The sequence below is a fragment of the Leptonychotes weddellii genome, chromosome 16 (genome assembly GCF_054177405.1).
Source record: "Leptonychotes weddellii isolate Sample4059 chromosome 16, ASM5417740v2, whole genome shotgun sequence".
NCBI lineage: Eukaryota > Metazoa > Chordata > Mammalia > Carnivora > Phocidae > Leptonychotes > Leptonychotes weddellii.
This window is the reverse complement of record NC_138384.1, coordinates 48,391,687-48,403,362: the sequence shown is the minus strand read 5'-3', so window position 1 is coordinate 48,403,362 and position 11,676 is coordinate 48,391,687. Positions and strand designations below refer to the sequence as shown.

Genomic DNA, 11,676 nt, shown 5'->3' with positions numbered 1-11,676 from the left:
AGTGTCCTTTGATGCACAAAAGTATTTAATATAAATGAAGTCCTCTGCCTTTTAGTTACCTCTACCTTTGGTGTCATATCTAAGAAATAATTGCCAAATAAATTGTTGTGAGGCTTTTGTCCTATGTTTTCTTCTAAGGGTTTTATAATTTTAGTTCTTACATGTAGGTCTTTGATCCATTTGGAATTCATTTTTGCATAAGATATTAGGTAAAATATAGTCCTCTTCTAAAATGATCAAAATAGATCTTAGAGACTTGCTGTGCCTTGGACACCTGCCATTCAGAGTAAAAATCTTCCCAAGCAGGTGAACAACTTCAGCAAATGAAATGAATGACAGGGGAAAAAACAGGGATTCTTACTTCATATGAAAAATACCAGTGATTCAATGTAGAAAGTATATCTCACACTTTAAACTTTAAAAAAATCTATAAAATTAATCATTCACACATTTTGAATTACAAATATAAAAATAAACTGTTGATTATTTTTTTAAAAAAGATTTTATTTATTTATTTGAGAGAGAGAGAATGAGAGACAGAGAGCATGAGAGGGGGTAGGGTCAGAGGGAGAAGCAGGCTCCCCGCTGAGCGGGGAGCCCGATGCGGGACTCGATCCCGGGACTCCAGGATCATGATCTGAGCCGAAGGCAGTCGTTTAACCAACTGAGCCACCCAGGTGCCCCTAAACTGTTGATTATTATGTAAGATTATTTTACTACCAAAAACATTTTAAGAGAAGTAAAGACATATATTTTCCCTTTTATAAAAAAAGGCTGTATAAGATATCAGATATCTAAGAATTTACATATTTTTCAGATTAGAAGAAGCTCATTGACCATTCCAAGCAAATTAAAATAGTCATTTCAAGTGAATTGGGATGACTGCCCCAGTCAGAGATTTTTGGTTGGGATGTAATGCTTGGGATGCAGTAATTCAGGGAAAATTTTCTCCATGAATTAGTTGACTCCATGATTTTTCATATACATGATTACTACAGAGAATCCACATCCTACAAAGGAACTAGTCTTCCAGGCATAGTCCCTGGCTGTACATTACCCTCCACCAAATTCTCAAGTTTGGGTTAGGTCTGCAACTCCATTCATAACAGTTTCACTGATTTCCACATATTAGATTCAGTCTTCTTTCACTGCATCTCACCTCCTTTTTTGTTAAACCTTGTTTATTATCTTATAGCAGAAATACAGGTCACTGCTGGTAGCATTACACACATCTCCCACATCTTGTGGCTGTAAGATTACAGCAGGAAACCCACAGAGCAACTCATGCGCAGTCCCAGTTTTCTGGTGCAGGGTTGAGAGGTAGGGCCAGGTCTTGCAAAAGGAGCAGTTCCCTTTCTGGTTTAGCAGGTGTACGTCACCCTGTGTGAAGGCTCAAAGCTCCAGGCTGCTCCCTCCATGGGTGTGTCCTCCTGGGAACACTGTTGGCCCAGTTGGCATGCTGTATGAGGGAGGTGTGGGCTGAGCACTGCCATGTCTCCAGGACTCATTTTTCTGCTGGGACTTGGTGAGTGTGGGAGAATGCAGATACTGAGCTTCCTTAGCTGGGTTCCTTCCATGGGACTCTTCCTCTGGGAAGCCCTGGGGCCAGTTAGTTATAGAGAGATCACCCATTGGGTCACTGTTCTCCTATTTGACCTAGGTCTGTTGCCCAGTATCAGGTGTTTGGGGATCACTGGTTTGTAGGGTAGACATCTCTTACCGTGTCTATCTCAATTTCAGTGTTTTGTCTGGAACAAAGGATTTGGGCGCAACATGGTGAGTCTTTCCTTCCTTTCCCTCCTAAGCAGTTCTGACGTGGGCTGAGCTTGAGTAGCTTTGGATGAGTCCCAGCCTTCAACCTGTGTCATCCCCTCATTAACTCTCTTCATTTTATTTATGTCAAATTTTTATACTCTTCATCATTGTGCCCATTTTTGGTGGAAAGTCTTTTCCCTTCTCCAGAAAGCTTCCTGATGCCTGACTCTTCCCTATCAGCACAGATGAGTCAAGAAGGGGACCTCCAGGTCCTTTAATAATGCTGAGAGGAAACACAGTTGAGGTTGGCACTTACATTGCAGATGCAGAGAACTGGGGAGTTTGCACAGGCCCCACATCCCTGGCAGATGTGAGACCATCTCTTACTAGGTGTGTTGTGTGTACTTTTCCATCTGCCATCACCTTGGTTGCTCCCAGGTCCCGTCCCTAAGGAGGGGTCAGCTTACAAGGATGGTGCCCTTGCTCAGGAGACAGACCTGAAGCAAAGCAAAGACCCCAACACTTGGTGGTTTTGTGACTTTCTGCAAGCAATTTCCTGTGTTTGAGTCCTGAGTTCCTCCTTTGGAAAATGGAATAATCACAGAGTGTGGCATCAGTTAAGACACAATGCATGTCAAGTTCAGAAAACAGCACTTTCCTCAGATTAGGTATCATTGTGTAATGTTAACAATGGCTACATAACATTTATTGAGGTTTTCCCCCTGCCTTGCACTATTCTCAGCTTTTTCATATATTCTCTCTCTTTAATCTTAGAACTCTTCCAAGAGGTAAGTTAATTCCTCCATATTCCAGATATATGGAGCCCTTGTTGTGACCTCAGCATTGTACTGAGAATGGGAAAAGGGTTTTGAATACCCAGAGATGTCTTTGCCCTCTAATTGAAGGACAATAATGTTAACAAGATAGGTAACCAAACTGTAGAATATGTTAGAAGGTGTTTAATGCTAAAGAGAAACATGAAGTATGAAGAAGGCCCAGAGAGCATGTGTCTGGGGAGAGGTGAAGTGGAGGAAGACATTCCCATGTGGACACTGCAGTGAAGTCTGGAGGGGGGAGGGAGGCAGGAGCTTTTGGGGGGGCACATCCTTCCATGCAGGGAATAAATATTGATGTGGAGCCCACTGGGCTGGTCATCTAGACGCAGGTCAGTGTGTCTGGAGGACTGGCAATGGGTGAGAATATCATGGGGGATGAGGTCCAAAGCTTAACAGCTCAGGCATCCAAGAGTTTGGTAGAGTAGGGAAAGATGTTACTCAGAACAGGATGGGGCTACTGGGGCCTGAAAGTGGAGAAGTGAGTTAACATGACTTATTAAACAGGATCACAGTCTTCAGTGTTTGAATGGGGGGCATGGGAACAGTTGGGGAGTTTTGTGGAAGAAGGGGACAAACTAAGATCACAGTGCAATTTGGATCCAGTGAGAGGTAATGGTTTCTTAGCCTGGGGTGGTAGCAGCAATGCAGGTGGTAAGAACATAGAACTCTATGGTTCATTTCCAAATAGGACACCAGCGGTGGAGAGAAGCCAATCAGTAATAATGCCAAGGAATGTTAGTTATTCTTAAATCAACAGGGAAGACTAAGTTGGATTAGGTCTTTTGGAATATATCAGGAGCTCTAATTTGGACACAATTAGTTGGAAATTCCCAGTGTACATGAGAAGTTCACAGTTGGATAAACTGGGCTAGAGTTCTTAAGTGATTATATTGTGTGTGTGTTATACATATGAGTATATACACGAGTATTTATGGATATACAGATACTTATGTATAGATAGATGACAGCTGTGTGGGGACAACCCAGGAGTAAGTACATACAGAAAGGAGAAATAGGTTGAAGGACCCCGCCCAGAGGCATCCCAAAGTTTAGTGGCTCGGAGATGATGGGGAATTACAAACCAGACTGAGCCAGTGTGTGTGGGACAGAAATTAAGAGTGTGGGGTCTTGGGAGCCAAACAAAGGTCATTATTTAGCAGGCAAGGTGATTTCAAATATTGGCTCCAGGGGTCTCTAATAGACCAGGTTCAGCCACTCCCTGCTGACAAAATCCAAAGGCAGAGACACAAGTGGTGGTAAAACAAGAAAGGGATTTACTTCAGGGAGGCTGACACCATGAAGACAGTGGACTAATGTCTCAAAGACTGTCTGCAGAGCACTGAGAATACTTCCAGGTGTATGTAAGGAAAATGTGGGACAAAGGTCGGTGGGGACACGCAGCAGTAAAGGTCAGGTTGATCATTGTCTTGGGGTCAGTCACATGGGGTCTTTATTGCTGGAGGGGGTAGTTTCGTATTTTTATTTTATTTTGTTTTGTTTTGTTATGTTATGTTAGTCACCATACATCATTAGTTTTTGATGTAGTGTTCCATGATTGTTTGCATATAACACCCAGTGTTCCATGCAATACGTGCCCTCCTTAATACCCATCACTGGGCTAACCCATCCCCCACCCCCCCAAAACCTTCAGTTTGTTTCTTGGAGTCCATAGTCTCTCACGGTTCGTCTCCCCCTCCGATTTCGGTTCACTTCATGGGATGCTGTGCCCTCCAGGTCTTTTGCCTGAGTTGAGATAAGCTGGAATGTTTTTCCATTTCTTTGTGTCTTCCTCAGTTTCTTCCATGTTCCGTGTTCTGTAGTTTTCAGCGTACCTTTCAGAGATCCTTTACCTCTTTAGTTAGGTTTATTCCTGGGTATCTTATGGATTTTGGTGCAATTGCAAATGGGATTGATTCCTTGATTTCTCTTTCTTCTGCCTCATTGTTAGTGTATAGAAATGAAACTGACTTCTGTGCATTAACTTTATATCCTGCCACTTTGTTGAATCCATGAATCAGTTCCAACAATTCTTTAGTGGAGTCTTTTGGGTTTTCTACATAGAGTATCACGTCATCTGCAAGGAGTGAAAGTTTGACTTCTCTGCCAATTTGGATGCTTTTTATTTCTTTCTATTTTATGATTGCTGAGGCTACGACTTCCAATACTATGTTGAACAACAGTGGTGAGAGTGGACATCCCTGTCATGTTTAGGGGAAAAGCTCTGTTTTTCCCCATTGAGAATGGAAAAATGGTCCATGCTCATGGATTGGAAGAATAAACATTGTTAAGATGTCTATGCTACCCAAAGCAATCTACACAATCAATGTAATCCTTTTTTTTTAATTTTTTTTATTTTTAAAGATTTTATTTATTTATTTGAGAGAGAGAATGAGATAGAGAGAGAGAGCATGAGAGGGGGGAGGGTCAGGGGGAGAAGCAGACTCTCTGCTGAGCAGGGAGCCCGATGTGGGACTCAATCCCGGGACTCCAGGATCATGACCTGAGCCGAAGGCAGTCGCTCAACCAACTGAGCCACCCAGGTGCCCAATCAATGTAATCCTTATCAAAATGCCATCAGCATTTTTCACAGAGCTGGAACATATAATCCTAAAATTTGTATGGAACCAGAAAAGACCCCAAATAGCCAAAAGAATGTTGAAAAAGAAAACCAAAGCTGGAGGCATCATAATTCCGGACTTCAAGCTGTATTACAAAGCTGTAATCATCAAGACAGTATGGTACTGGCACAAAAACAGGCACATAGATCAATGGAACAGGATAGAGAGCCCAGAAATGGACCCTCAACTCTATGGTCAACTCATCTTCAACAAAGCAGGAAAGAATGTCCAATGGAAAAAAGTCTCTTCAACAAATGGTGTTGGGAAAATTGGACAGCCACATGCAGAAGAATGAAACTGGACCACTCTCTTACACTTTTATATGCAAAGATAGACCCAAAATGGATAAAAGACCTAAATGTGAGACAGGAATCCATCAAAATCTTAGAGGAGAATGCAAGCAGCAACCTCTTTGACCTCAGCTGCAGCAACTTCTTGCTAGACACATCTTCAAAGACAAGGGAAACAAAAGCAAAAATAAACTATTGGGACTTCATCAGGATAAAAAGCTTTTGCACAGCAAAGGAAACAGTCAACAAAACTAAAAGGCAACCTATAGGAAGGAGAAGATATTTGCAAATGACTTATCAGATAAAGGGTTAGTATCCAAAACCTATAAAGAACTTATCAAACTCAACACCCCGAAACTGAAAAATCCAGCCAAGAAATGGGCAGAATACATGAACAGATATTTCTCCAAAGAAGACATACAAATGGCCAACAGACACAGGAAAAAATGCTCAACACCACTCAGCATCAGGGAAATACAAATCAAAACCACAACAAGATGTCACCTCACACCAGTCAGGAAACAACTCAGGAAACTCAGGAAATTAACAACTCAGGAAACAACAGATGTTGGTGAGGATGTGGAGAAAGGGGAACCCCATTATACTTTTGGTGAGAATGCAAACTGGTGCAGCCACTCTGGGAAACAGTATGGAGGTTCCTCCAAAAGTTAAAAATAGAACACCCTACAACCCAGCAATTGCACTACTAGGTATTTACTGAAAGGATATAAATGTATTGATCCAAAAGGGCACCTGCACCGCAATGTTTATAGCAGCAATGTCCACAATAGCCAAACTATGGAAAGAGCCCAGATGTCCATCAACAGACGAATAGATAAAGAAGATTGGTGTATATATATACAATGGACTATTACTCAGCCATCAAAAGAATGAAATCTTGCCATTTGTAATGACGTGGATGGAATTAGGGGGTATTATGCTAAGTGAAATAAGTCAGTCAGAGAAAGACAATATCATATGATTTCACTCATACGTGGAATTTAATAACAGAGGATCATAGGGAGAGGGAAGGAAAAATAAAATAAGATGAAATCAAAGAGGGAGACAAACCATAAGAGACTCTTAACTATAGGGAACAAACTGAAGGTTGATGGAGGAGAGATGGGTAGGTGGATACGGTAATTGGGTGATGGGCATTAAGGAGGGCACTTGATGTAATGAGCATTGGGTGTTATATGCAACTGATAAATCACTAAATTCTACCCCTGAAACTAATAATACAGTATATGTTAACTAAACTGAATTTAAATTTAAAAAAAGGAGATAAGCCAGAAAGAAGAGCTTACTCAATTAGAAAGTACAGACTGAGGTCAAAGTGGAGGTGGTAGAAGTTGTCTCCCACCTCCTGGGGATGAGGAAAAGGGGTTTCCTGACATCAGGATGTTTGAGCTTCATGTCTTGTTTGTCTTCCAGGATTATTACCCCAGCCTTCCATCTGGGCATTGCCAGGGGCTGTGATTCCCCAGGACAGTTCTGTGACCATCTACTGCAAGGGGCCTCCTGGAATGCTCAGATGGTGGCTACTTAGAGAAGGACTTGTTATCACATGGTACGACAGTATCTCACAGGGAGTCCAGGGACTTCCCATGTTTTTCATCCAGGCTGTGACATACATTAATGCAGGGATTTACTACTGTGGGTACTGGAAGGAAGGAGTCTGGTCAGGACGCAGTGACCCACTGGATCTGGTGGTAACAGGTAAGGGACTCTCCCAAGGGCACACTCCCAGCCTGCATCTCTTCTGTCCCCTACTTTGGGCCAGCTGTGCCCCTATCATAGACCCCTGCCCCCTGCCCTCCCACCTTATCTATCAGGGTCTTACTCTCTGCATTCTGACTCTGGTCCCATATCCCTTCAGGGTGGCTGCTGGAGTCCCAAAGGGATCGCACCTCATGGGGACAGACACTCAGCTCCCATTCCATGCATATGGCCACTCTCTGGTCCTGGGTTGTGGGAAAATTGAGAAGTGTTTGTCTTGTTCTTGTGATCACTGTACAGTGGCAATGGTTGAATTTCAACCTATCTTCTCTTCCTTCTTTCTTTTTAGGTCCAAACAGGAGAATGGTGATCTTGTGTGTGGTTCCCTGATAATGATAAGAGGCTCTCTTCCCTTCTAGGTGTATACAAGGACACACCCTCCCTGACTGCTCTTCCAGGCCCCAATGTGACCTTAGGAGGGAATGTGACCCTCCTTTGTCAAGCATCTCAATACTACCACGTCTTTAATCTGTTTAAAGATGGAAGAAATGCCTCTCCCCAGGATTTTTTACGTCAGGACCATAAGACCTTCCTTATCTCCCCTGTGACTCTTGCCCATGGGGGTACCTATAGATGCTACGGTTCTTCTAAAAGCTTCCCCCACAGATGGTCACTGCCTAGCAACCCTGTTAAGCTTTTGGTCACAGGTGAGGAAAGAGGCTGACGGTTAGCTTTCTATTCTCTGCTCAAGGATGTCCTGCATGATGTCAGAGGTGGGGAATCTGTCCCACGTTGTCTGGATATGTAGGCTGTGCAGTGTATAAGAGGACCCCTGCTAAGATCACTCCATTCAATTTATAGACCCTGAAGCTTAATATATTTATTAGGACAATTTGGCATAGACATAAGCAAACTTTCCTTGGGAAGAAATGTCTTGAGCCACCTACACAAAAGTGCTCTGTGAGCTGGTGGTGATTCTTGAGAAGCAGAGTGAGAGGTGGGTGCGCCATGCAATGTATGGGCATGTCATCATCCTTTATACCCTCCCTAGTCCTCTCCTCAGGTGGTGCCTTCTGCAGATGGGTGGGTGAGTGAGTGTCATCAGCAGCTGATAGTGACAGAAAAAGTGAAAGGAGGGGCCATACTAGTTTCTTCATTCAAGACTATTTTCAGCCACAAACTTTTGTGGGTGATTCTGAGGCCACAGTGGTGTCTCTCATTAGCCACCAAGACAATGGGGGAATGCAGAAGATTTACAGAATGTCCAAGATGGATCTATGGTCAAGATCGTACAGGATTATGCAGGCAGGGGCAGCTCAGCCATCTTGGTGGATGGGGGAGTTCTGTAAGCTGTAACTTTCCTGGTTGGCTGGAATTTTCCAGAGTTTCAAGGGAGGGGACCATGTCCAAGCAGGGGAGCAGAGGGGATGTAGGCACAGGTATGACACGAGCCTGCCATGTGCATTCTGGGAACTACAGGTTAATTATGGGAGTGTGCATAGCTTAGGGATCGAAAGATGGACATAGGAGGCAGGGACCTGAGGAGAAAATGGCAGGGCTAGAGTAGAGAAGGGGTAATGGCGACTGGGGAAGTTTGTGCATGACCAGCCTGCAGGCAGAGGCGCTGGGTGGAATAAAGATAAACTGCTTTAGTTGTTCAGTATCTGCTGATGGCTGCCAACTTATCACTCCAGTCAAAAATGCTCCCGTGGGTTTCATATCCATGGATTATTGGACATCTACTCAGACACCTAATAAGCATCTCAGCAGGGATCTTAACAAATCTCAAAACCTCCTCCTTATACTGATCTTCCCATCTCCATAGGTGCTATCCATTCTCTCCAATGATCAGGTCACTGAAAATCGTATTTGATACTCCTCTTCTGCTCCCAATGCCCACATACTCCATCACCAAATCTCAAATCTCATCATTTCTATCCTCAAAAACTCAAGTCCATTTTCTTCTTCCACCACCACCACATTGTTAGGACACAAACACACCCTGCAGCATGTTCCCTGATGCCTTCTCTTTCCACTTGGTCTCTTAAGTCATGAATCATTGAAAATTATATATATATAAAAAGAAAATCCAATATTTTTGTCAGTCCCTTTGTGGTTCATTATTGCATTTAGACTTAAATCCAGACTCTTCTTTATAGTTTTGGGCTTTTGCTGACCTCTCCTGACATTTACACCTCTATCAGGAGCCACTCCTCCCATCATGCACCATTTGTCTTTTCTATGTGTGGGTCACACATGGCTCTTTCTCACCTCTGAGTTTGGTTATGTTGTTCCTCTGCCTGGACAGTTCTCTGCACACTTCAGAGATCTGGGTGTTTCTTATCTTTCAGGGCTCATCCTCCAAAGAAATCTTTTCTTATAATGCAGTGTAAATGGTTTTATCTTAGAATTTGTCTCTATGTGTAACAATAGTTCTATGTATTGGTTCCCAGGCATAGATTCTGTTGTTGGGTATGTTTACTACAGTTTCCCAAACAGCCAATAACTTGCCTCATGTAGGGAAGGCACCCAATAAATATTTATTGAATGGATAAATTAATCCAACAAGAGCTCAATAACAGATCTTTACTGTTGACTAATTTCTAGATCCATCTGCTCCTAAAAATGGATACCTTCCCATTGTGATTGGGATCTTGGCCATTGTTGTCTTACTTCTCCTCTCCCTCCTCTTCCTCATTTTTCGATGTTGGCATCAGGTCAAACACGGTATGTCCTGAAGGTGGGAGGGTTAACCTGGGAGGGCTTTAGTGGGTCCCTTACCAACAACCCTCTGATTGCTGACTCTCCACAGGGAACATTGATGGTGAGACCAAGAACCAGGTGAAGTGTAAGAGGTAGGAAAATTTGGACTCCCCTCGTAGAAACCCTGTCTTATTTCTCAGACCTGACTTAATGCTTCCATCTCCTTTCTCTTAGCACCAACTCAGTCATGGACTTCCAGGAAGAAAATCAATGTAAGGGGGAGTGAGAAGGAGGGGCAGCTAGGGTGGGGAAAGGATGTGTTTGGGGAAGATAGAAGGCATCCTGGAAGAAGCACAGAAGGTGGGGGCTCTACCCTACTGGATGTGGTGTCATTGCCCTTCCCTATTTCAGTTAGCCATCCCTGAAATACTGATTATGACTGGATAATTTTCAGGCTGTCTCTGGAGGCTTAACCCCACATTTTTCTTTCAGGTGATGTCTTGGAGGACATCCAGCCTGAGAAGGACAGACAGGTGGACATACAGGTGAGTCTCTCCTTACCTACATCCTCTTTCCTGCCCTAGTAACCTTCCATAGATGCTCTCTTTTCACTTTGTATCTCCATGCTGACAGGCCCCTATAGAGGAAGACCCTCAGGAAGTGACCTATGCTCAGCTACACCAGGAGACCCTTAGGGGGAGTGTGGATACACAGTTCTCCCACACTCATAAGGACTCCTCTGACCAGCGCTGTGTGTATGCCACCCTCACTTTATCCTGAGTGCAGAGCCAGGACTGGCTGTGTAGACTCCAGTGTTCAAGTGCGCTTAAGGAAGATGCAGCTCCACGAGGTGTGCTACTCCTGTTCCTCAACACAAGCTATCACCTTGGAGCTCACCAAAGACTCAAGATTAGAGTCAACTTGTCAACTGTCAAGAAATTCCAGGACCCATCAAATATCTCTCAACAAATTCTTGGTTCCTTGTACCCATTCACTTGGCTATTCAACAAATGTTTACAGAAGTTGATTCTTTCCTTGGATTTGTGCTGGGGATATACATATTAGTAAGATACAGCTTCTAGTCTCAAGGACTCATGGTCTACTGAGCAAGGCAAGCCATGTGATTTGGCCCTTAGAAAGCAAAGGGGGGTGACATACAGGAGCAGGTATAAGGATGCTTTGGGTCACTGAGCAGACAAAATGCCTAGGCACATTTAAGGAGCACTCACTGGTACCAAATACAAGGGGAAGCCAAGAAGTAAGAGTCAATTTGGGCAAGGAGGAAGTTCTTAATGGCATTTTGGTCCACTGTTCTAGGTGATGCTGAGAGCCAAAGCCTTCAAAGTACTGAAAGTGAATAAGGAAACTTCTTTGTGAGGGAATCACATTGCAAAACAAAACAATCTGACAACAGGAGGGATTTCTCCAGGGGAGGGGAATGGTGCAGAGGGTGTTTGGAGGGGGATTGATGCTTCCCCCTTTGGTTTTGATGAATTTCTCCTTTCAATTATTATTATTTTAATTATGCAATTAAAATAAAACATAATTTAAAAAAAGATGTGATTGAGAGGAGAGACCCTGAAGTGGGTATTAACAGTAACTTTTCAGCCACCAGAAAGTATGAATACCCAACTTTTACATCAACATGGATGGGACTGGAGAAGATTATGCTAAGTGAAATAAGTCAAGCAGAGAAAGTCAATTATCATATGGTTTCACTTATTTATGGAACATAAGGAATAGCATGGAGGACAT

At 43.3% G+C, this 11,676-nt stretch overlaps 1 protein-coding gene across 5 annotated transcripts; it reads left to right on the top strand.

Annotated features, from left to right (window-relative positions):
- Positions 1–1,372: 1,372 nt before the first annotated feature.
- On the top strand, positions 1,373–10,943 carry LOC115943984 (leukocyte immunoglobulin-like receptor subfamily B member 2). Of its 5 annotated transcripts, XM_031038107.2 has the most exons (9): positions 1,374–1,525; positions 1,741–1,776; positions 6,934–7,218; positions 7,638–7,925; positions 9,826–9,945; positions 10,031–10,073; positions 10,156–10,193; positions 10,414–10,466; positions 10,555–10,943. In XM_031038107.2, the coding sequence occupies exons 1-9, from the start codon at positions 1,492–1,494 to the stop codon at positions 10,699–10,701; spliced, it is 1,044 nt and encodes a 347-aa protein (XP_030893967.1). In that variant the 5' UTR covers positions 1,374–1,491; the 3' UTR covers positions 10,702–10,943. The 5 variants fall into 5 exon arrangements, with proteins under 5 accessions (XP_081663429.1, XP_030893967.1, XP_030893969.1 ...); XM_081807303.1 differs by lacking the exon at positions 7,638–7,925 and having other exon boundaries at positions 1,373–1,525; XM_031038109.2 differs by lacking the exon at positions 6,934–7,218 and having other exon boundaries at positions 1,375–1,525.
- The last annotated feature ends 733 nt before the right edge of the window (positions 10,944–11,676 follow it).